This window comes from Myotis daubentonii, chromosome 19, assembly GCF_963259705.1.
Source record: "Myotis daubentonii chromosome 19, mMyoDau2.1, whole genome shotgun sequence".
Classification (NCBI taxonomy): domain Eukaryota; kingdom Metazoa; phylum Chordata; class Mammalia; order Chiroptera; family Vespertilionidae; genus Myotis; species Myotis daubentonii.
In genome coordinates, this window is record NC_081858.1 from 22,599,105 (window position 1) to 22,625,048 (window position 25,944).

Sequence of the window (25,944 nt, forward strand, 5' to 3'; positions counted from 1 at the left end):
CCGGTGGGTTGATTGCAAGGTCCTCGAGAAACTATTCTGAAGTCCGAAGTTCACTGATCATGCTAGCAGGCCCCAAAGACCATTGGGAAGCATTTTTTGTTTGTTTGTTTTTTTGGCTGGAATGTTAGGGATCAAGGATTTCTCTGGCCTCCTGGCTGATTGATAAACAACGTGGCCTCCTAGCAGCTCTGAAACAGCACACTCAGGCCAGGGCAAAAGATCCATTTACTAGGAGGCAGAACTCTGTGGGGGCCACGAGAAGTTATAGAATAACAAGTTAACCCCCACCCCCACACACACACTCTCTCAGACAAAATTAGCTTTATTATATCTTTTCTGAGTATTAAGATCATCATAACCTCAATAGTTTATTACAAAACAGGAGCTATAAAGCAGAAAGTACTAACCCCCTGTAACCAATCCCACCACCAGGAAAGAGGGGCCATTCACATTTGGGGCAAATATCCCCAAACATTACATAAACACACCCCTTCATGTGCCCCAAATGGGATCACGTTGTGGGTGCTGTTTCGACGCCCAGTTCACGTATCAGTATGGTCTGTCCTGAACATGTTTCCACTCGGCGATTAACCAGTGGTCCCTTCATACAGGACCACTGAATGTGGGTATCACAGTTTTTAAAGGCAGACCCTATGGCAGTGGTTCTCAGCCTTCTGGCCCTTTAAATACAGTTACTCATGTTGTGACCCAACCATAAAATTATTTTCGTTGCTACTTCATAACTGTCATGTTTCTACTGTGATAAATCGTCATGTAAATATCTGATATGCAGGATGGTCTTAGGCGACCCCTGTGAAAGGGTCGTTCCATCCCCAAAGGGGTCGTGACCTACAGGTTGAGAACCGCTGTTCTAGGCTGTTCCTTGGCTAGTGACAGCAAAACTCCAATTTCCACACGGCGATTTCTCTGTGTCTCTATCTTTCTGTCCAAATTTCCCCTTTTCGTGAGGGCATAGTCATACTGGACTGGGGCCCACCCTGATGACCTCATCTTCACTTGATGACATCTGCACAGACCCTATGCCAAATAAGGTCACATTCACAGGTCACGGGGGGGGGGGGGGGGGGGGGGTTGGACTTGGGCAGTCAGGCCCATAACCCAGCCTTGAAATAAGTGCTGTCATTCTTTCCCCCTTCACAAAAGCAGGAAGTAAGCCCCAGGCAAAGGAAGTGCCTGCCCTGACTCCTAACACCGAAGGCCAGTTTGAAGCTGGCAGATTCCAGGGTTTTGACATCAACCTGGTGGGGCGTGTGGTCCCTCTGCTCAAATGTCATCTTGCCCAGAGGTCCCCTGGCCACTTGCCTAAACAGCCCCTTCCTCACCCTCGCACCTTAGCCTGCTTTTTCTCCCACCCCCACCCTCCCACCCCTGCTTTTTTTGTTTCTTAATCCTCACCTGAGGATATTTTTTTCCATTGATTTTTTTAGACAGAGTAGAAGGGTGGGGGAGAGACAGAGAGAAAGGAACGATGTGAGAGACACTCATCGATTGGTTGCCTCCCTCACATGCCCCAGGGATCGAGCCTGCCCTTGACAGGAATCAAACCGGGGACCCTTCAGTCCGAGGGCCAATGCTCTAACCACTGAGCCAAACCAGCTAGGGCTCTCAAGCCCTTTTTACTACTTGATATCATATTTCATTTATTTGAACCTGTGCCTGTCTTGTTCTAAGAACCTTACCAATATTAGCTCATTTACTATAACATATTTTGCAGATAGTATACTAATGGCTTACACGGTTTGACTCTATCCTCTCTTCCCTTCCCCCCCATAGGCTATACTGGAAGAATCTCTGTCTTTTGCTTGAATTCTAAAGTAAAGAAACGTGGGTTCAAACCCCAGCGTCATCACTCCCTAGCTAAGTGACCTTGGGTGTGTGACTTCACCACTCCATGCATCAATTTCTTCATCTGTGAAATGAGAATCCGAACTGTGTGACAAGAAATAAATAAAGAGGCCCAACCCAGTAACAGACGCAGGGACTGCAGGCGCACAGATAAGGGAAATCTGATCTTCCTGTAGGAGGCGACCCGGGAGCCAGGACGGAAGACATTTAGATGTTAATAAACCAGGTCCCTCAACCCCCTTGCAAATCACTTTGCATAACGGCCTAGCAGACAGCAAATAACTTGCTGTTCTTTTTGTAAAAAAATATTTTTTTATTGATTTCAGAGAGGAAGGACAAGGGAGAGAGAGTTAGAAACATCAATGATGAGAGAGAATCATTGATGCCTCCTGCACCCCGCAACCTGGGCATGTGCCCTGACCAGGAATTGAACCGTGACCTCCTGGTTCATAGGTCAACGCTCAACCACTGAGCCACACCGGCCAGGCAACTTGCTGTTCTTAATAGATGCAAAACTGAGCTGAGACGATAAGAATGAAGTCAAAGATGATTAGATAAATGATGACGAAAAAAATTAAGATGGTACCAGATGGAAAGGGCTCCACTGGGTGCAGGGAAACTTCTAGCTGGTTCTCCTCCTGCAAACCCGGTTCTGTGAGGCCTAGAGACTGAGGCCAGGGGCTTTGACTTTCTTGCCCTCCCACCCCAGCCCTTTTCACTAAAGGGTTTAGAATAACCAAAATTATAAAGAAATATAGGGTCGAATCAAGGCAGGGATCAGTAAACGTAGCTTGCTGTGCCATATTGGATCCTGAAGCAAAAGGAAAAATCAGCCCTAACCGGTTTGGCTCAGTGGATAGAGCGTCGGCCTGTGGACTGAAGGGTCCCGGGTTCGATTCCGGTCAAGGGCATGTACCTTGGCTACGGGCACATCCCCAGTGGGGTGTGTGCAGGAGGCAGCTGATCGATGTTTCTCTTTCATCGATGTTTCTAACTCTCTATCTCTCTCTCTTCCTCTCTGTAAAAAAGCAATAAAATATATTTTTTTTTTAAAAAAGGAAAAATCAGCAATACAGTACTGATCCTGTCATTAAAAAAAAAAAGTTGGTATTTCATGCATTGTGGATTTTTAAAAATATAACTTTTTTTTTTTTTAATGTTACACTAGAATATTCTTTCTCGCCCTGGCCAGGTAGTTCAGTTGGTTAGAGCATCGTCCTGATATGCCAAGGTTGCAGGTTTGAATCCCAACCAGCACACATACAAGAAGCAACCAATGAATGCATAAAGAAGTAGAACAACAAATTGATGTTTCTCTCTCTCTCTCTCTCTCTCTCTCTCTCTCTCTCTCTCTCTCTCAATCCATTTAAAATATTTTCACAAATTTCCTCCAAAAAGCACTTCAGAGGGACTATAGTGCCTCCATTGAGAATCACCTTTGAGATAAATGGTGCAGGAGGTACTGACCCCTGGATCTGAGGGAGGCAGGAGGAGGGATCCCGGAGCTGCCTGGGTTTCTGGTTGGTTAGTGAGATGGATGGTGGAGCCAGTTTTGCTAAGATGGGGAGCAGGATTGGACCACTGCATTTGCGGGTGTTTGTGCAACGTGCACGTGGAGACTGAGGTGAGGAAAGGGATTTGGGATGAAAGAAAAGCTTTCTATTACCGAGTCAAGCCAGTACCTTGACTGATCTTTTTTGGTATCTTACTCCATGTCCCTGACTCCATCCCCATACTGGCTACCTCTTCCCAGGATGACAACAGCAGCCCATGTGTTGGTCTCCCTTCACTCGCCTGCCCCACCATCCATTCTCCATGCAGCAGCCAGAGCTTTCTACAGTGCCCCCTAACTCTTGCCATTGGCCCTCAGGAAAGCCCTTCCTGACCTCCCTGCCCCCAAAGAGTTGGCTGGTGAGGAGCACAGTGAAGAAATAAAATGGAGTCACTACAGTCAAGCTGCTAAATGACTGAAATCAAGTAGGTTAAAGTGTAAGGAAATGAGTCTTTATTTGTTTTAACTAGCCTGGAAACTTGAACTTATGAACTCTGCAGTCCCGTGTTCAATGCCTGGATAGACATCAGACCTCTAGATCACCCTGTGGTTACCAACCAAGGGACTCACGTATCCAGACCATCTGGCATCCATCGTCCGGACTGCCTCTCATCTGACTGATAATGGTGCTGGACCAATCCTAGGGCTAAGAATGCAGGTTTGAGTCTTCTCAAGAACGTACTTCTTAGTATAAGAAGTTTTAACTTTCCTCTTTGGAATATTTCTGGGTTTTTGCCTAGCTATGTTTCCGGTTTGCAAACCCCAAGGCCCTTGAATAAATCTTTATCACTTATTTCTAGCCAAAGTTTCCTGATTCACTTATGCTCAGTTGACACTGGGTTTCTGGACACATAGAAGAATTCACATAAAAATATTAGCAAAATAATTTTGAAAATGTGCCTAGTACAGTAGCCACCCATTTATCTGTGGGGAATATGTTCCAAGACCCCCAGTGAATGTCTGAAACTGGATAGTACCAAATCTTATATATGCTATGTTTCTTCCTATATCTACACACCTATGATAAAGTTTAATTTATAAATTAGGCACAGTAAGAGATTAATAACAATAACTAATAACAACATAGAAGAATTATAGTAGTATCCTATATAATAAAAGGCAATATGCAAATCTACCAAACGGCAGAAAGACTGGTCGCTATGACATGTACTGACCATCAGGGGGCAGATGCTCAACGCAGGCGCTGCTGTCTGGTGCTCAGTGCATTCCCACAGGGGGAGTGCCTCTCAGCCAAAAGCCCTGAGCCGGCTCATGGCTGGGGAGTGCACCTCCATGACAGCGCTAAGGATATCCGACTGCCAGCTTAAGCTGTCAATTGGACATCCCCTGAGGGCTCCCGGACTGGGAGAGGGCGCAGGCCGGGCTGAAGGACCTCCCCCTCCAGTGCACAAATTTCGTGCACCAAGCCTCTAGTACTGTAATAAAAGATGTGTGAATGTGGCCTCTCTCTCTCTCTCTCTCTCTCAAAATATCTTATTGTACTCATCCTTCTTGTAATGATGTGAGATGATAAAATGCCAAATCTATACCCAGATGTGTGTAACCATCTCTTACTTACAGTGAGTGGTTTGATGTTACTCATTTCAGGGGTCTCTTGCTGAAGTCTCACTAGGGGGTCAGTGCTTTCTGGCACAACACTTTCTCTGTTCATGTCCCACCCCCTCAAATTTAATGTCCCTCCATCTCAACTAAGCACTTATCACACTCTGTGGCTATAATTTCTGCAGTTTGAGGTGCGACAACAAACCAGCGCGAATTTCTTATTCCTCCTTCACAACCCCATGGACGGAAGAGTCGTTCTTACCCTACTAGGTCTTAGCAACCTCAGCACACAATTTTTTTTCTTTCCTTCACCTTGTCCCTTAAAGGAAGTGCTTTACGGCTTCCCTTCGGCGCGTCCGAATTGTGATCATCGCTATCCTCGCACTTTGGGGCCATTATTAAGAAAAATAAGGGTCACTTAAACAGTAGCACTGTGATACCGAAGCAGTTGATCTGATAACCGGGTACTAAGTGACTAACAGGCAGGGAGCACACTGGACAAAGAGATGATTCATGTCCTGGCAGGACTGAGCGGGGTAGCTTGAGATTGCATCGCGATACTCACACGGGCGCACAATTTACAGCTTACGAATTGTTCATTTCTGAAATTTTCCACTTAATATTATTTTCGGACTGCGGGTAACTGAAGCCCGGGGCGAGCGAGGCTTCAGGTAAGGAAGGACCACTATAATGTGACTCGCTTTTGTAAAATCCCCGAGGGCGGCCCTGCTCTCTTTTGCTCACTGTTCAGTGCTCCAGGCTTTACAGTAGGTGCTCAGTAAATATTTCATCAATGAATGAATGGACAATGAGTGAAAATGAATGAATGAATGAAGGAATGAATGAATGAATGAATGGGTGAATGAATGAATTTCTGCAAAGACGGCCTGTCGGGGTTCTGGGCAGGGATCAGGAGGCTTTACTTTTCTGCCTCCCCACCCTCTCCCGGGCAGTCTCGGCTGCGCGGCCACCCGGCCTCAGTTTCCCCGCTGGTGCAGAGGGCGCGCCTCTGCAGCCGGACTTGAGGTCCGGCGCGCGCAGTCGCGTCCCTCCAGCCGAGGGCCGGGCGCGCGGGCAAGAGCGCGTGTGCTGGGCGCGCGGGGAACGTGACTGGCGGGCCCGCTGGGGCCTCCCGGTCGCTGTGGCTCCCGCGCCGCGCACGCGCGCCGCCCCACGCCCCGCCCCGGCCCGCCCGCCCCGCCCGCCCCGCTCCAGGTCCGGCGCGCGCCGGCGCGGGAGGCGGAAGGCGGGGGGCGGGGGCGGAAGGCGGGGAGCGGGGGCGGGGGCGGCGGACGCGGACGGGGAGGGGCGGGCCCGGCGCGGCTCGGCCCGGCCGCCGGTGCGCGGCTCCTGGAGCGCCCCGGGCCCGGCCCGGGCGGCGGCGGCGGCTCCAGCCCGAGGCCTCGGTGGCACCCGCGCGCCGCGCCGCAGCCATGGCCCTGGTGACCCTGCAGCGCTCGCCGACGCCCAGCGCCGCCTCCTCCGCCAGCAACAGCGAGGTGAGCCCGGGCCGGCCGAGCAGCCGCCGCGCCAGGCCTGGGCCGCGAGTGCGGGGCGGAGGGCGCCCGGCGGGCGGCGAGGGGGCTGCTGCGAGCGGGCGGGCCGGGGCCTGCGGGGCGGCGCTGCTCGACCCGCCTGGGCAGCCGGACTCGGGGGGCGGCGCGGAGACTGGGTGAAGTTGTCGCCCCGTCTGAGGGTGACTGCGGGACCTGGGGGTGGCTGTGTGCGGGTGTGACTCCCGTCTGGGGGTGACTGAATGTGCGGGTGTCACCCCGACTGGGGTTGACTGTGCAGTGAAGCTGTCTGTCTGTGACCCCTGCCTGGGGGTGACTGTGCAGACACTGTGTGACAGTGACCCCCGTCTGGGGGTGACTATGTGCGGGTGTCACCCCAACTGGGGCTGCCTGTGCAGTGCAGCTGTCTGTCTGTGACCCCTGCCTGGGGGTGACTGTGCAGACACTGTGTGACAGTGACCCCCGTCTGGGGGTGACTATGTGCGGGTGTCACCCCAACTGGGGCTGCCTGTGCAGTGCAGCTGTCTGTCTGTGACCCCTGCCTGGGGGTGACTGTGCAGGAGACTGGATGTGCGCCTGGGACACCTAATGGGGCGACTGTGTGAGAGGCCGGTTCTGAGATTTGTGACCCTGTGGCTGGTCTCGGCCCTTTCCCTGAGCGCCTGGCCGTGTGTCTGTCTGTGAGGACGTGTGACTATCGCTGCCTGTGACTCTGTGGCCGGTGTTCTGGAAACCGCCTGTGTGATGCAGTGAGAGAGGCCACAGGGTGCCCTGTGACTGTGCGAGATTGTTCCCCGTTGGCACGCCCCTGGGGTTCTGGCTCCCGGTGTCAGTGGCTGTGCCCGTGTCCCCGTGGCAGTGACGGAGTGAGCTCTGGGTGCCGGGCGACCGTGTGTCTTACGCCTTTGTGCGCAGCCCAGTCGGGGTCTTTCCTTTTTGTCACATCACTGGGGGCTGCATGTTTACGTGCATCTGGCCGTGCGGCAGAGGCTGAGGCTGGGCTTTCCCGGCTGCACAGATGCATTCTGGGGATGCATGGTTGCCCTGCACGGGTGTCTGTGAGACTGTGTGTGTGACCTGGCCTATGTGTGTGGCTGGTTCCTTGTTCTGGGGTCGATGGGGAAATTGGTCCTCTGAGTCTCCACAGTCGGGCTGGATGGTGCTAGGCTGGGTCTGGGCCCTCTGAGCAGGTCCCTGCTGCGGCCGCAGGGCTGACCCTCCTGTCTCTACTCCTGCTCACCTTCTCGTGGAGAACCGGTAAAGGCCTCTGGTCTAAACTCGTCTCCATGGCCAGGCTGAGTGTTGGCTTGCAGGCAGCAGCTGGAGGAGGGGACCAGGCTCTGTTTGGAGAAGGGAGAGAAGGCTGGAGGAGGGGCCCCACAGGCCCAGGAAGTGGCCCTTCCAGCATCTGCGAGTCAGGCCCCTTCTCTGCGGGGGGAAGTTGACTGATAGCACGGAAGGTTTTGTGTGTGTCTGCGAGAGACAGAGAGACGAGGACCTGTATTTGGCTTCAGCAACCCTGCCTGTCCCGGCTCCTGGCAGGGTAGCTCTTTCTTTTTTTTTTTTTTTTTTTTTAAATATATTTTATTGATTTTTTACAGAGAGGAAGGGAGAGAGATAGAGAGTCAGAAACATCGATGAGAGAGAAACATCGATCAGCTGCCTCCTGCACATCCCCCACTGGAGATGGGCCCGCAACCCAGGTACATGCCCTTGACCGGAATCGAACCTGGGACCCTTCAGTCCGCAGGCCGACGCTCTATCCACTGAGCCAAACCGGTTTTGGCAGGGTAGCTCTTTCGCCTGCTTTGCTGAGAGTGGCAGGAACATTCTCAGAATGGCTGCACCCTCCTCGCGCGGAAAGGCCGCTGATGAGTTATCTTGACAACAGACAGAAGATTCTAACAGTCCCTCCTCCGCATGCTGAGAAAGAACCTAGAAGTCAGGCGGCAGTAGCTTCTGTCCTGCCCACGGAGACATCTGCCCTCCCATCATGGCTGCCTTGCCGTTGACCAAGTGCCTATGCACTTAATCTCGTGTTTCCTTCTCAAAAACTATGTGAGAGGCGTGAAGGCTTCAGCTTGAGGAAGGGCCTCTCAGCCTGGGTCTCTGCTTCCAAACCCCATGTTCCCGGCGTTACTCACCCCCGATCTAGTCCTGACTTAAGACACATTTAGAAATGTTTATTTTTTTAATTTATTTTTAAAATATACTTTTATTGATTTTTTTTGCAGAGAGGAAGGGAGAGGGATAGAGAGTTAGAAACATCGATGAGAGAGAAACATCGATCAGCTGCCTCCTGCACACCCCCTACTGAGGATGTGCCTGCAACCAAGGTACATGCCCTTGACCTGAATCGAACCTGGGACCCTTCAGTCCACAGGCTGACGCTCTATCCACTGAGCCAAACCGGCCAGGGCAGAAATTTTTATTTTCTATGTAACTCACATACCATAAGTTCACCATTGAACGTGTATAATTCAGTGGTTTTTAGGATATTTCACAAGGTTGTGCAATCATCACCTCTGTCTAATTCCAGAACATTTTCATCACCTCAGAAAGCAGCCCCCACCCCTTAGGCATCACCCAGAGCCTTCCTCCCCCACCCTTGACCCCCGCGCGGCTCTCACCAGCTCTAGACAACCACTAATGCACTTCCTGTCTCTATGGATTTGCCTATTCTGGGCTAATAGACTATGTGGCCTTTCTATGTTCGGCTTCTTTCACTTACCTCATGTTTTCAAGGCTCATCCACGTGGTCCCACGTGTCAGCACTTCATTCCTTTTTATTTCCGTGGTAGAGATGTACCCCATTTTATTGGACATTTGGGTTTTTTCCCACTAGAGACAGTTGACGTGATTCTATGAAGCATTATTTTCTCAAGGTGCCAGGGACCTGATGAACATAGAATCATCCTAGCTTTTATTGGACTCGGCAGCATGAGTCGCCCAAGCGAGCCAGCGAGGCAGGGCTGTTTCCTGGAAGGCAAGGCTTCCAGGTGGGATGAGGCATGAAGAAGCAGCAAGACAGAACAGAGAGCCAGCAGGCCGGACACTCGGGACGGGCGGCTCTGCCTCCGGCCTGACCTCCCTCAGGTCACTTCCCCTCTCTGGACCTCGACTCATTCAAAAGGGCTGAGTTCCCTCTTGAGTTTGCTCTTTTGACATATGTGGTTTGTCAAACTGACCTTCCCTGGCCTTTTATCCCGAGAATCAGAGAGAGAGAGAGAGAGAGAGAGAGAGAGAGAGAGAGAGAGAGAGAGAGAGAGAATGAATATGAATGAATATGAATTCAATGGTCTTGAAGTATCTACCCCCAGATCACTTCTTCATTCATCAAAATTCTTCTCGGAGTGAGAGATACTTAGGGCAGCTGTTTCCTGACCCAGCCTGTCCTGCCCAGTGGCGTGGGAACTGAGGGAAATCACGGCCTGGCCAGCAAAGCAACAACACTCCTCACACTTTTAATTGTTTTCTCTTCCCCCACCCCCATCTCTCGTCATCTCCCTTATATCATTTTACGGTTAACCTTAGCTCATTCCTTTGTGAGAACAGGTAGAGAGCGCCAGAGCAGGAAAATCCATAACCTTCAGGAATGGATCATCACATTATGCTTGACAGACATTCAAGATGACTGATTTTCGTGGGCACATCTCCAGTTTCGTTCTGGGGTGTTGGGTCAGGATTTCTGAGCATCGGCAATGCTGACATTGGGGCCTGAGAATTCTTGGTTGTGAGGGGCTGTCTTGCGGATTGTAGGCTGTTTAGTAGCACTCTGTCCTCTACCCACTAGATGCCAGTAGCACCCTCCAAAAAAAGGCTCCGGACATTGCCCGGGGTCCCCTTCGGAGAAACATCACCCCTGGGTGAGCACCACTGCGTTAGACCCAACCTTCTCTTCGAAGTCTGTGGTGTTGGGGGGGGGGGGGGTGAGTGGTTTGTACTGTATATGCTTCACTTCGAGACCCAATCTCACAGCCCTGTGGCCAGCAAAGCCCTCCTTGATTTGTCTACTTCTTCAGGATGGAGCAGGGAGTGTGCGAACGTGCCACCAGTGCATGCCTGTGCATGCTTATATACTTAATAAATAGAGTTAATAAAACGAAGGGGCTCCAGAACCCTCTGGCACGTGTCCCTTGCTGCCCAGCCCCCTCCCCGCATCAGCTCTGCACCCTTCTCCCATCCCTGTCAGGTTTCCGTCCTCGGTCAGCCGCGCATCTCTCCCAGCCATCGCTGCTTTCCAGGTTTCTCTTTCCCATTCAATGGGCTCCTCTGTGTAACATACAAAACACGCCAAGTCCCAGTGGTGCCGTTGTTTGGCGTGTGTGTGTGTGTGTGTGTGTGTGTGTATTCTCATTTCAGTTTTCTTCTTGAAAGGGAACGGGGAGAAAAAATTACAGTTGAGGCTTAAGTCATGGTTACTTTTGGAGTCTCCCCTCTTGGCCTTTTAACTTTTAGAAAATATTAAACGTCCCTTTCTTTCATGTATATAAATCAATCACCTAGAAGGTTTTATACTCAACATTTAAGCCTTTTTGAGAATCACCAAGAGCCATCAGACCCACAGACAGACAGCCTGATCCTGGCTGTGAAAGACTTGCCTGGAGTGTGTTGGTTTTTTGCTTTTTTAAAAACCCGAATGTTGAGGCTTAGAACGGTGTCGATCACTGGGTTACGGCCTAGCTCCGTGGTTGGCAAACTGCGGCTCGCGAGCCACACGCGGCTCTTTGGCCCCTTGAGTGTGGCTCTTCCTAAGCCTTAGGAGTACCCTAATTAAGTTAATAACAATGTACCTACCTATATAGTTTAAGTTTAGAAAATTTGGCTCTCAAAAGAAATTTCAATTGTTGTACTGTTGATATTTGGCTCTGTTGACTAATGAATGTGCTGACCACTGTAGGGCCTAGCTTGAAGGAGGGAATGGTTTCTCTGAAAACACAGCCCCCTCCCTTAAAAAAGAAAAACAGGATTAGATCCAAACACCCTGCGCCCCCCCCCCCCCCCCCAGGAAAGTTGAGAACGGAGGGCTGCAGAGTGCCTTGAGCAGCAATGCCAGATAGCAATGTTCAGTTACCAGATATTGATCCAAGATACTGTGGAAGGAATGTGGGTAAACATTGGGAAACTTCTGAATTCCTTCGTGGGAATGACCCCGAGGTACAGCCGAGCAGGCTTGGCGAGGAAAGGGTGCGGCTGTTTAGAAATCGCCAGGTTTCCTGGACGTCCGTCTGTGTCTTCTTCAGACGCCAGAGCAGAGCCTGTGGGACTCATGTCACAGGCTGGTTGCTGGTGCCGTCTGTGATGTGATGTTCTCTCTCTCTTCTCCGTAGTTGGAGGCTGGCAGCGATGAAGATCGGAAGGTAAACCTCAGGTAAGCAGGCTTTTCATGTTCCTCCTTAAGTCTTCTTTCAAGCAGGTAAGAAATACTCCTGTGTTTGTTTTTTCCAAAAGGGAAGACCCTCAGAATAGGATACACCAATTTTTTTAGTAGCGTCTTCATTATAAACAGTTTTAATAACATTATATAACGTTTAGGAAAGAAGGAAAATAATTGCCATTATCCTACCACCCTTGCTTTACCATTATGTACTTTCTTCCAGATTTTACCCTTTGCTTTAAAAAAAAAAAAATCCTGTAATATGCCCTCACATTTCTATCCTGCTTTTGGTAGGATCTTTCTTTTGAGGTAAGGATATTGCTGATTTGAAACAGATAGTCAACCCTCTACATTTATTAATTCAAGGTGTGTGTGTGCTTGTGAGAAATCTTTATGCTCATTACAAAAATTCCTGAAGCTATCCATAGTCCTCAGTTGCTATATTCAATAGTAGACACCAAAAGCATTTTTGTTTTTCTTTGCCCCAAATTAAGGCTTTCCCTTTGGGCATTTTGTTGGTTTACAGAAGATTTAGCGCTTTGTTATATAATGTATTCCTCTGTGCCAGGGAGCCATTCTTAAACTCTGAGTCTTACAGTTCAGAAGAGTAAACAGTTTCAGGGACATTGTCCTTTAAAAAAAAAAGTCAGTTTCATCTTGTGAGGAGGAGGAAAATTAATTGGAAAAGGAAATATGTGATCAGAAACTGGCACTCATTACCGAGAGCAGGATGTCCCCCGGGTTAAAACCCGAGGACAGTGTGCAGAAGCCGTAGGAATGTGCTCAGCCCGTTGGCGAAGTTTCCGCGCGTTTGAGTGAAGGGAGGGAAAATGCTTTTATTGTGGCGCACGTGATGTCTAAACCTCCCGTGCATGTGGGGAAGCAGTAGCCTGCAAAAATCAAAGAGATGTCATATTTCAGTCGCCGGGCCCTCATTTTCATGTGATGCTCGAGGAAGGAGCAGTGACGATGGCAAGTTTACTCTTTCACCTGGCGTTTTTGGTAGCTCCGGGTCTTGGTCAGGGCTGGCAGGCTGGAGTCAGCCAGGTTCCCAAGTGGGGGCAGTCACGGGCTGTGTTGCCGAGCACGCTGGCAGGTGGCTCTCTGCTTGGAGGCAGGGAGGGGAGGAGAGGAGTGGAGGTCTGCTCCTCAGAGACTGCGTAGGGGCAGCACTGGCAGAAGGGCTGGTCGGTGCGGGGCCCTTAGAGCAGCTGCAGGCGCCCTCCAGCCCTTACCTGGAGTCAGAATCTCTTTCACCCTTTAACACCCACTCCTTTCCTGCAGGGCTCTAGCCCAGGACATAGGTCTCTCACTTAGATGGTCTTTGGGGCAAAGAACTATTTTTGGCTTTCTTTCATTGCCCTTAATTGGCTTGACAGCATCGTGTTTTGAAATGTTTTCAGTTAAGAACTTACCAACAGGCCTGGCTGGTGTGACTCAGTGGTTGAGCGTCGACCTATGAACCAGGAGGTCACGGTTGGATTCCTGGTCAGGGCACACGCCTGGGTTGCAGGCTCCATCCCCAGTGTGGGGCTTGCAGGAGGCGGCCAATCAATGATTCTCTCTCATCACAGATGTTTCTATCTCTCTCTCCCTCTCCCTCTCCCTCTCCCTTCCTCTCTGAAATCAATGAAAATATATATTTTTAAAAAGAACTTACAAACAGCTGTGATATGAAAAATATGTATTTGCCCTTCTGGCCATAGAAGGCCCGTTCTCTTCGCAGTTTGGAGCTGGAGAGGACCTCACAAGGAACGGAAGCCCCACGGTATCTGTTGCCATATTTAATCCCACCACAATCCTATAGGGGGAGTATTTTCCCAGTTCACAGAGGAGGAGCCTGAGGCCCAAGTTATATGTGGGACGTACTGTGTTTATCATCCTGCTCTGCCTCTTGGAACCACTTCAGTTCAGCTGGATCACTGTCTCCTACAGGTGAGGGAACTGCCTGAGGTCACCCAGGTGGCTAGAGGCAGCACACGGCCGGACTGAGGGCCGCCACTGACTTGTGGTGGTGACTCCCAGGATGCCTGGTCCCTCTGAGGACCACTCTGAGGTCCCCTTCACCGCTCTCAGCAGGTCCCCGGTGCCATTGTGAGCCTGGGAGACCCTGGCTGGAGTTGGGGACCGAATTCTGAGCTTGTCCTTTTAGGTTCCTTTTCCCGTCCCTCTTCCCTCCTCGTGTTCAGGCAGAGAGACACCAACCAGCTTTCTAACCGTCTACCCAAACTAGAACAGTCCTGGTGTCCTGGTTTAAGCTTTGACTGAAACTCGCCTGCATCCATGTAATAATTTGCATTTTCAGGCTTTTTCTTTCCAAGCCTGCCCTAGAGGAAGAAAAAAAAAATGTATGGAATAGTTTGCTGGTTTTGCTTGTTTTGGAGGGAGGAAAGTTAGGGAGAGCAGATTTCTCTTTGCTTCAGATTGATCCCGAAGGGAAACTGGCATGATTTAGTTTCTAAAGGATGTTGGTAAGAGAGAAAAACTGGGGGCAACAGGTTATTTCTCTCTGTTCTCTCTTCTCTGTCTACCCTTAATTGATGGTTTCGCCTATGACAGTGGTTCTCAACCTTCCTAATGCCACGACCCTTTAATACAGTTCCTCATGTTGTGGTGACCCCCAATGTCATTGTGACAAATTGAACATAATTAAAGCATAGTGATTAATCACAAAAACAATATGTAATTATATATGTGTTTTCCGATGGTCTTAGGCGACCCCTGTGAAAGGGTCGTTCGACCCCCAAAGGGGTCGCGACCCACAGGTTGAGGACCGCTGATCGATGGGGTCACCCCTCTTGCACATGCTGTTTTCCAGTCCTTCTCGCTGCCCCCCGACCACGCTCTTTCTCTTAAGCCAGTTCTTTTTCACTTGGCCACATCCTCCCAGCCAGGTCCAAGGGCTCCCACCCCACTGGTTTGCCATGCCCCTCTCTGCAGAGGAAACAGGTAGCTCTGGGCTTCTCCATCGGTTCCAGGTGCCACGCCGGCCTAGCGTGGCAGGTGCTTGTGCTTTCGTGTCGTCCCTGACTCTCAGTGCTTCCCTTGGTGGCAGGGCCTTGCTCCCCGCCTGCACGTAACATTTCCACAGTTTAAATATATCAACGTAGCTTTGAGCCTGCAGTAAATCACGTACACGTATGAGAACGAGCAAGGTCCCGTAGAGGAAAAATGTGGGGTTCGGGGCCAGGCAGATGCAGGTTGGGGATCTGGCTCCTGCTCTAGCAGCCCAGTTCCTTTACCGCTGTGCGTTTCCTGCACCTCCGTGGGTCTCAGTTGTCCATCGAAGACAGAGATAAACCACGGCCTTTCAGGGTCATCGGTAGATTGCATGGGCTCCTCTCACAGAGTCGGGCCCCCGACGGGCTTGGACAGCCGTCGCTGGGTTTGGTCTTCCTACGATGCTGCTCAGATCAGTTAGTTCACAGCATTGAACTAGAGGGGCGGACTCCCTGCGGGAGTTGTGTCTCTTGTGTCACGCGGGGCCGGCCCCGAGGGGGCCACCACGGCATGCTCTGCACCCCTTACCGGGCTGCATCCCCCTGCGATGCAGATAGCAGCGCGCGCTTGCGGAGTCAGTGTTGCGATTCCGACAGTTTCTCTGAAAGGCCTTCTGGAAAACGTCTCAGGAACCGATCATCTCCCGCCCAGAGCGAAGCTGACGACGCAGAGCAGTACAGACCCGGCTCCGCTCCCCGGCCCGGCCCTGCGTGTGCAGACTGCTGCCGGCCTCCGGCAATCCCCTTTTGGAAGCCGTGCTGTTCAGACTGTGGGAATTGGTGAGCAGATGGCCCTGCTGGCAGCGGCTCCTGGCTCCCTCGCCATCCTGGGAGCTGCCTCCGCCTGGCAGGCGATGTGAGTGGTTGTGTGCCAGGCGGGGCCCCAGGAGAGAATGTGGTTGTGAGGATCAGGAGTGACTGTTGTTGTTGCTTTTCAGCATTTCCAAATCAAGCGCGTGAAAATGTTCATGAGAGCTCTTTTAATTTTCTTCTTGCCTGGCCAAGCAAATGTTTGGGCCAGAGCAGAAGGATTTCGTCTTCTCTGTTTTATCTGGTGTCAGTGGTAAACTGTAAAGCCCCTTACAGCCCTGCCTTTTCCTCCACGACTCCTTCCCCTTTTGGTCTTGACCTGGAATTCCCCGGAGGACCCCACTCTCCTCAGAGCCTTTAAGTGTGGCTGTGCCTTCTCTTCCTCCCCCGTCGCGTCAGGGTGGTCTCCACAGACCACGCTCCCTCATCTCCATTTAGCACCTCTTCTCTTACGCCTGCCCACCCTTTGGGGTGCCTCCTGCCTTTCTTGGCGATTTCTCAGCCTGGACTTGATCATTCCTGATCTGAGGATAAGCTGCCTGATCTGATGATCAGCTAAGTTCTGGCGAGAGGTGCCCGGCGTCCGCTGCATCCAGGCTCTCTGCAGCGAGTTGCTGTCAGTGAGCTGTTGCTGTGTGACAAGTGACCGCACACTCTGGGTCCAAAACAACGTCCGGCTGTTATCTCCCAGTTTCCATGGGTCAGGAATCCGGACACGGTTCAGCTGGGTCCTCTGCTTGGGGTCTCACGTGGCCGCAGTCAGATGTTGGCCGGTCCAGGGTCTCATCCAAGGCTCGGGTCCTTCTCCACAGTCAAAGTCACACCGGTTGGTGGCAGAGTTCATTTCCTTTTGGCTGTAGAGGCTGTGGCAGCTCGCTGCTTCCAGGCTGACAGGAGGAACTGCGGCCACAGGGTCCTGGGACTGAATGCCATCTTGGGAGGGACCATCCCTCACCTTTCCCGGACAGGGTCACCTAACTAAGGGAGCGGCTGTCCCACCTTGTCCCCTGGCCCCACAACCGTCGGGATAGGGACTCACTTGGGGTGCCTGCACCAGGGGCCGGGGAGGTCTCGAGATGCCCCCATGCAATGTAGAGAAAGCAGTCATGCGGCTGAGCGGGCGTCCGTTCGGTGTGACAGAAGTAGCAGGTGTGGGTGAGGTGAAGGTGATGCCACGTGCGGGATGCTCAGTCCTGGCGGGAAGAGGAGCATCAGGACCCCACAGGGATTGGCCACCACACAGGCGACCACCGTGATCTCGGCTCAGCACCGACCCCCTCGCCGCATCTGGAGGCGTGGCGTCACTTGGATTCGCACCACTTTGAATATTTTGGCCTTTGAAATAGCCAACCCCACTGACCCTTACCCGTGCTTTCCCTAAGCTTTGGTCTTACGGAAAAATAGGGCCGGCTCCGACCTGTCATCTGTCGCCTCAGCTGGCTGTTCTGTGACCTTGGGCAGGGCAGGCCTCCGTTTCCAATGAACAAAACCATACACAGCGCGTGGGTCGCTGTCAGATTTAAATGTGGTCACTGCACGGATCTCCTCCCACAGCAGGCATTCAGCAGATGCCCCTCTCTGCACCTCCCCCGGGGCCCAGCCTCTGTGGGGGTGATCGTGCCTCCCATTTCCTTCCCACGGGCATTTTTCTCTCTTTGGTGTTGCTTTGGGACTGGGTCCTCGCTTTGTAGTATTACGGCCACTTGCCCACTAGACCGCATTCCCACCTTACGGACAGGGCCTTCCTGGCTGCTGGCCTCCTAGCACCCCGCACCCTCCGGATGGGCCGTCGAGGTCTCGTAAATGGAGTCGTCTGTGTCTGTTTGGCGCTGTTAGATGTCCCTTCCCTCTGATCTGGTTCCTCACAGGAGACATGCAAATGTGTGTTCGTCTCATCCCTTCCGTCCCAACCCCGTGGCTTCATAGGCAGCGGCCTCCCACTGACTCCAAATTTTAAATATTGGAGTACACAGACTTATAAAATTCTGGGGCCATTATACAGTTTTGCCGTTCCTTTTGGTTTAACTCAGGTATTATTCCTGGTAGTTTAGTGGAACATTTGATTTTAAAATCAGAATTTGCCTTCAGTATCCATTAAATATTTTTTAATGTATTTTTATTGATTTCAGAGAGGAATGGAAAGGGAGGGAGAAATAGACCAATAATGAGAGAGAATCATTGATCCGTGGCCTTTTGAACACCCCCTACTGGGATGAAGCCCGCAACCCGGGTATGTGCCCTGACCAGGAATCGAACCATGACCTCCTTCCTGGTTCGTAGGTCGATGCGCAACCACTGAGCCACACCAGCCAGCGCGTTGTTGGAACACTCAGACTGGAGTGGGGACGAATGAGAACAGAGGTGAAGTCAATTTGATTCTGTTGGAACTTAATTAACTTCATTATTAAGGTTAACCTAAAATGAATTCTGCTCAGAGTAGTCGGTTTCATTAAACTTTCCAAATACTCATACTCAGACTTCAAAAGAGTGCGCCTCGGGGCCCCTGTCTCATTCTTCCCACACACTTGGCACACCGGGGGGCGTGTGCACATAACAGGAATGCTCGCGCAAGCTCTTCGTCGTAACAGTGGTGACCAGTGATCTCCCTCCTAGTAAATGGAACGAAGCCGTGAGGGGGAGTCAGAAAGCCGAGGTTCTGTCCCGAGATATATCCCCTGCTGTGCAAGCTTAGGCAAGTTGCTAAGTGTCTCTGGGCCCCTGTTTCCTCCTTTGCAAAGTGAAGAGACGGATTAGATGATGGTTTCCAAATCCAAGAATCAGAGTCCTCAGACCCACCGGTCTGCTTCCGTGTTACATTGTGCTTCTAACCATTCATGGTGAATTTGTAACATACTGTCAAGAGTTCCCCTTTATTCCCACACGACGAGCCAGGTCAGATATTTGTGAGGCGTCTAGCCAGGTCAGTGTTAGGGTTTGACCCTGCAATGGAGCAAACTAGCTGACCCCTGAGAAGTGGGCCCACTCGTCAGGCACGCCTGGCCCTCAGGAGCAGGGCCACATGCACAGTAGCGGCCATTTGGAAAGAAGGGACTCACCTTCAGAGCTCGTCGTTGGCCTATGTCTTGCTCGGTCAGATCTCTGGGTTTGGACAGCTTACTAGAAAATTCCTAGGGCTGGAGCATCCGAAGGAGTTGTTCTGCTTCAAGGAAAGCCGCAATAAAGAAACAGGATTAATCAAAATAGGATTACTCACAATAAGGAGGAGTCATCTTCAAGATGTGCAGAGGCATTGGGCCAGGGATGGGGGCAAGACCCTGAGTCTGGCCCGTGGGGGTCCCACTTGGGGGCGGGGTGTGGTATTGTTGATGGTTCCCATGGTGGAGGCGATGTACTGATGAGAAAACCAAGCTGGCCTGCCTGGGGGTGTGGCCCGAGCATCGCGGTGAGATGGGTGAGACAGCTGTGTGGACTACGGAGGTCACACAGCCGGCCTGTGCCTGACAGCGGGGCCTCTGGGTGGGTGTAGGCCCCTCCCCCTGACCATCTGCATGACCGTGACCTTGGGCCAGCCACCTGCCCTCCCTGACACAGGGTCTTGGTGAGGCTTAGAGAGTCCTGTGTGTGTGCAGCGCCTCGTCCTTGCCTGATGCCGCCTGACACGTGGTCCCGTGAGTTATTTTCATTGATGGTAGCGAGGGCCCCTCCTGTCACCCTTCCTGACCGTGTTCTCCTCCGTAGGTGGACTCAAGGCCAGTTCCCCACAAAGGCCACAGGGTCATCCAAGGGGAGGCTAAGAGGAAAAACAAGCAACGTTTGACCTCATTCCCTCCAACTTCTACTGAACTTTGTACCAACTTTCACCATGCTTTGTATTTTTATTTCTGCAGATTTTTTTTTCTTGAATGGCTACTTTAGAAGCTATTTTTAAAAAGACTTTGTTTCAGAGAAGGTTGTCGGAGGTCCCCTGAGGAAAGGTCTGGTGCTCCCCCAACGGGGCCACCCTGCGCTGGCAGAAGGAATTCCTGGTCAGGGCTTGGCACGTGTTTGCCAAGAGTTCTCCAGGCGTCTCCCCAAAGCTGGGCCCAGTCAGGATTCCCACAGGGAGGGGACCGTAGGTATGGTTTGGAGACAACCAGGCCAGCTGCCACCTCTCACCTCTGTAAGCCACTTGTCACTTTCCAAATGCCCAGACCCACCTGTTCCGTGCTGGGTCTGTGGCAGGTGACGTTTGTTTAAGAGTGGCCCTTTAAGGCTGGGGTTGAGGCCACTGAACTGTACCCAGGGGGCTTCCTACGGCCCCTGCTCCCCAGCCCTGGGCCCCGTGTGCAGGCCCCACCACACGCAGTAGGAGGGAGGAATGCCTCTTGTGAAGCAACCTGGCAATGGAAGCAGTTTTTATCTATCTGTTCTGTTTACCAATTCAGCCGATGTAAATGTGGTGCCTGTATGTGTCGTGGGTTCTGTGCTGAATGCTGGGGGTTCCATGTTAAGTTAAAAAAGAGTCTGCCTCCTAGAGGTAGCATGCGAGTGCTGGGTCAGCCACAGCTCTGTTGGAAAGGGATTTGAAACAGCTTAGTAATTTCATTGAAACAATGTAATTTAAAATTAGAGAAGTGAGCCCAGCCCATATGGCTCAGTGGTTGAGTGTCGACCTATGAACCAAGAGGACACGGTTCGATTTCCGGTCAGGGCACATGGGTTGCGGGCTCCATCCCCAGGAAGGGGCGTGAGACAGCCAATCAATGATTCTCTCTCATCATTGATGTTTCTCTCTCTCTCTCTCTAACTTCCTCTCTGAAATCAATAATAGATATTAATTGTAAAATTAGAAACATGGGAGAGGGAGAAAGTGGGGGAAATAGATGCAGTCATAGGAAGGTTTATTGGTGGAATGTATGGCGTAATGTTGCTACAGTTACCGGAGTTTGGCCACCGGTCTGACCGTGAGCTTCCTAGGAGTCAAAACAAAGGGAGAAACAAGGTCAGTTGCTTGATTCATGGCGTCCTTAAAATACCGCCAGGCCAGTTCCTCTGAAGAACAATTCCTGACAGATACCCTGATAGATAATCCAGATAAGTAGTGGGTGTCCATAAGGAAACCCAGGGTGAGGGGTGGACAGTCAGGGCGTGGGCCCCGCAGCCCACAGGGAGAGCTGATGCTGTGTGTCCGTCCCACCAATTAACCCGGTGTTTGTGGTCCTGAGAGGTGAAGTCAGCCGTAGTGTTGGGCGCCAGAGCTGCCGGTCGCCCCAAACATCGAAAACAGGATGCTGAGTCACATCCTGCGGGCCTGCCGCATCCTGACTGTGCGTGCCCTTCACAATGGGAGGCTCGCACGGGCAGGTTGGCCCCTCGCTCTTCCAGAGTGTGGTCTCGGAGCAGGAAAATGTTAAAATTAGGTCTTACAGGAGCCGGGTGTGTGTGTGTGTGTGTGTGTGTGTGTGTGTGTTCCACACAATCGGACACACACATAGACCAAGAGGAACTGGGAGAGTAGCGCTTCCCATCATGTCCCACCGCCTAGCGCACCTTGCATTCTGGGAAACACAAGAGGGAAAATGGTCCATAGAGATCTCCGTTGGTGAGGGAGGAAGTGTCCGAGATGGGAGGAGAAAGCCAGGAAGTATGCCCGTGACAACAACCAGTGAAATGGCCTTAAGCTTTTATCACCTGCCAGTGCAGAGTAAGTAGTATTTTACCAAAAGCTACTTAAGTGGAAGTTGAAAAAATAAATTTATTTTTATATATATTTTTAAAATGTATTTTTATTGATTTCAGAGAGGAAGGGAGAGGGAGAGAGAAACATCAGTGATGAGAGAGAATCATTGATCGGCTGCCTCCTGCACACCCCACACTGGGGAATCGAGCCTACAACCCAGGCATGTGCCCTGACCGGGAATCGAACCGTGACCTGGTTCATAGGTCGACACTCAATCACTGAGCCATGCCGGCCAGGCTGAAAAAATATTTTTTTAAACATTTTGAAACAAAACTTACAGAAAAGTGGCAAGAACAGTACAAAGAACTTCTTTCTGAACTGCTCTGAGAGACAGCTGCCAGCCCAATGCCCTCTGAATACAGGCCTCTTCTTGGCTGTGCGAACTTGGCAAGTGACATAACCTCTCTGAGCCTCAGTTTCCCTCTGTCTCAGATGCAGGCGGATGCTGACGATTTGGTTAGGTAATATGTAGACAGTGCTTAGCGTGACACTCTACAAAGATGTTTATCATAGATGTTTCCTTGAGGGCACACTGTCTTCCGGGCACTGAGAGAGTCTGGACACTCAGGTGAGGTGGAGAACTTAGTTTTGTGCTGTTTGAAGCCCTTGGTTGCCAAGAGGGCCCAACCTCCAGTGCCTGTAACGCCACTTGCGGCGTTTATTTGGTGAGTCTTACTTGTCCAGTTCATCCTGTGCATGGTGATTGCCGAATTCCAGCTGCTCGGAGATGACCAGGGTGAGTTAGTCATGAACTAATGCTCGGGGCTGGAGAGGAGGATGAGCTCCTTTATGTGTGGTTACCTAGAATCTCCGTCTGTCAGACGGGGAAGGAGACTTTGAACATTCTGTGTGTCCTGGCCGTCAAGTCCCCTTGTGATGTTAAAGTGCCCTGCCATGCCGATCACTTTGCCACCAGCTAGTGGGTCAGTAGGCCTAGGAAATTGAAGGTCTGGGAGCCAGGTTAGGGCATGGTGACCTGGAAGAGGGGATGGGTCTACATACACCGAAGGAAGGACTAAGAACCTGGGATGGTGAAGATAAGCCGTTGGTAGGATTTTCGCATAGTTTCAAAAACATTTCCAGCCCTGACAGGTTTGGCTCAGTGGATAGAGCGTCGGCTTGCGGACGCAAGGGTCCCAGGTTCGATTCCAGTCAAGGGCATGTAGCTTGGTTGCGGGCACATCCCCAGTCGGGGGTGTGCAGGAGGCAGCTGATCAATGTTTCTCTCTCATCGATGTTTCTGTCTCTCTATCCTTCTCCCTTCCTCTCTGTAAAAAATCAATAAAATGTATTTTTTTTTAAAAAACAAAACATTTCCATCACGTGCCTTCTCTTTCTGGCTGGCTGGGTGGTCATTGCTGCCACTGCACTTCCTGCACATGGCCTCGCTGGGGTCTTCAACCCCGGTATACCAGATGTCCAGAGGAAGATGGCACCAGCTCTGGCTCCTATAGACAGGGCCTGAGGCACTTGGGGGGCCATTAAGAAACTACCCTACGGTTTATCAAGCCAACTGAAGGCACATCATCTGCTGTCTCATTCATGCAGTGGGGAAAAGCCCGCTTTTGCGAGCCTGCTAGTCTATTCAGCTGCCTGCTCCTACCCATTGGTATGAAGGGGAGCTGCGGCGCTGGCTTCAGAGAATGTCTCTTACTGTCTGAAATGCTTCTGGACATTCCTTCTGTCTGAGAGAAGCCTACGCCTTCTAGCCAAACAATGCATGGCCCAGCAGCACAGACATTTGTAAGGAGCCCTGCCAGCACTGCCTGCCGGTGACCCCGTTCCTAAGTGCACTGCCCTGCGGAGCTGGAATTTCCCTGTTCTCAACCCGCTGTGTTGCAGGAAACAGTTGGGGAGCGCTAGCCGATAGCTGTGTCAGGTGAGGTCCTTGCTTGCTTGTGCCCTGAGGAATGGTGTTTGGAACAAGGCCCTGTCAGACTGTACTGGGGGGCACAAAACAGAAAGACCAAGGCCTTGGTGCAACTCAGGGTCTTTGTGACTCGTACGTGAATTCAAAGTGAGGGGAGAACCCGTGGGAGAGAGAGCAGTGGAAGGAATCTCCCGTCTCCACCTGCCGTCGTCTTCGCCTTCTCCAGCCAGGACGTCTTCCATCTCCTTCACATCTCCATAAGCTTCACTTTGCTGGCAGTGGGGTTCTGAATGGTTCTGAGGTCCATCTGTGTCCACCCAGCTTTACCTGCTGCTCCTGCTGCTGCAGGTCAGCGCATCCCGCCCTCCGACCTGGGGATTCTGCAGGAGGAGCCCCACACTGGGAGCCTCTCCGTCCAGTGCTGCCCCTTGTTAGACAGATGACCACAGATAAGTCCTTATCGTCTCTGTCTTGGTTCTTTCGTTAGAAGAATGGAAACTCATTCTTCTAAGAAATAACAGCAGAAATGAAGGGACAAGCCCTCTGTAAACTGTAAAGCACCATTCAGGTGGAAGGTAGCATTTACTGCCTGGAAGCAAAGCTCAGTGAGTGCTCCTGCTGTACCAGGCGTTCAGGTGCTGAGAACTTCTTAGGTTGACGGCTGGATGGCTCAGCCAGAAGCCTAAGGTTTGGTTCTTAGCTGTGCCCATTCGGAAACTTGAATTTATTACTACACTCAGGGATGATCAACTTCCGAGAAGCCAACTTATATTAACCAAATTGATAAGAAACTGAATTATAAACCAGAATAGACATGTATGAGTTCACAGAGGGGCCTTCTACAAATCCTCCTCTGTTCACTATAGGGGAGGTGTAACGTGATCTTCCAAGTGCATGTGTGTGTGCACCTGCAGCACCCAGTATGTTCCTCTACCGTGCAACCTGCTGCCTTAGATCGCAGTTACTGTCCTGTGTCTGTCTGACCCACTAGCAGGTAACGTTGCCCCAGGGCAGGTGCCATGCCTGTTTCATTTCTGAATGCCCAGGGCTTAGCCCTGACCAGACAGTAGGTATTTGTGAATCTAAATGGAATTAGCAGAACCTCCTCTTGGGAGTGGTCAGTTGTACTCACCTTCACATTTGTTCCCCCCCTTTTTTTTCCTGGAATTATCATCACATCTGCTAGACCCGTGGTCGGCAAACTGCGGCTCGCGAGCCACATGTGGCTCTTTGGCCCCTTGAGTGTGGCTCTTCCTAAGCCTTAGGAGTACCCTAATTAAGTTAATAACAATGTACCTACCTATATAGTTTAAGTTTAAAAATTTTGGCTCTCAAAAGAAATTTCAATCGTTGTACTGTTGATGTTTGGCTCTGTTGACTAATGAGTTTGCCGACCACTGTGCTAGACTGACCACAGCCCACTCGGTAATCATGGTGCAGAGCCTAGTGCCTTCGAGGACTGGCTCTGTCCACGTAAATGTTGTTTCAACCCGTCCAGTCACTTTGGACCCTTTTCAGAGCCTGCCCTTGAGGCTCATGGTCTCTGATTTTGTGCGAGACGTGTGTCAGGAATCCTAAAACCATAGCGTTGAAGTAGCTTCCTGTTTCCTCGTCTATAAAATGAGCATAGTGATGCCTGCTCAGGCTTCCCAGAAGCGTTCCTAGAAGATCAAATCCGTTGACATTAGCTCGAGTGCTTTGTCCACAGCAGAGCTCTGATCTGTCATTGCTGTTGCCATTCCGTATCGTGCAACGCGGCTGCCTGTCAAGGTCAGGGACACTTGTGACCGAAAGTATCTGGTAGAAGATGGGCAGGCGCGCCTCCCTGCTAACCTGTTCTGCCACTTCCAGGGAGGGTGTTATTTTGTGCTCTGACCTGGCGTGACCTCCCTTCACGGTACCCAGCCATGTTCCTCTCCTGAGAGGACCACGCGCTCTCAGTGGTGGTATCGTTCACCAGCGGAAAACATTGATCGTGCGCCTACTGTGTGGGAGGTATTTTTATGACGCCCACAGGAGAAACCAGTGTTCCCGTGTCTCCTGCCACTGAGAGATTCGGGGGTTCACCCTGGCTATGGGTCCGAAGCCCTTTGGGGACTTTTAAAAAGCAGGTCCTCAGACTTACTGCAGACTTTTGAATCAGAATCAGTTAAGGGTAGACCTGGGCATGAATATGTTTTAGAAGGTCCATAGGTTCCTCAGATGGACAGCCACAGGTGGACGTTGGGGCATTAGTGTAATATTCTGCAGCATGGTGTTGCTACACTTCGTGTTTCTGTTTTTCAAGGAATTAAGTTTCTAAGTGGCCTGGCACACACCCAAACCACCCAAACATACACCCGTCCCTTGGAGAGGGTCATTACCTTAGCCCTGGTGGACACGTGCACGGGCGTGGCTTAGCATGTACTTCTTAGTCTGCAAATATTTGCTGTTTGAACGAATGAACAGAACCCTGTAAGTGAATAGCAGGACATACATAGACAGTAGACCACGCATCACAACCCAGACCCGTGTATTTTATTTTCTTAAACTTCAGGGTGCACCAGAATCAGTCAGGGAGTTGGTTAAAAACGAGGCTGCCCTGGACACGGTTTCAGGAGTTTGATGGGCTCCCTGCAGTTGTCATATGGAGAAAGGCATGCCTGCCCCTCCGAGCCGTGGGAGCTGGACGCCATGCATAGCTAAGTGCCTGGCACAGCCCCTGCCACGTGGC

General features: G+C 51.3%; 1 protein-coding gene across 1 annotated transcript in view; it reads left to right on the forward strand.

Moving 5' to 3' along the window:
- The first annotated feature begins 6,271 nt into the window (after positions 1-6,271).
- SSH1 (slingshot protein phosphatase 1) overlaps positions 6,272-25,944 on the forward strand; it is a 51,355-nt gene continuing 31,682 nt past the window's right edge. The window contains exons 1-2 of the mRNA XM_059676676.1: positions 6,272-6,480; positions 11,826-11,866. Of these exons, the coding sequence (XP_059532659.1) occupies positions 6,415-6,480; positions 11,826-11,866 (107 nt within the window). The 5' untranslated portion in view covers positions 6,272-6,414. The remainder of the gene's footprint in view (positions 6,481-11,825; positions 11,867-25,944) is intronic.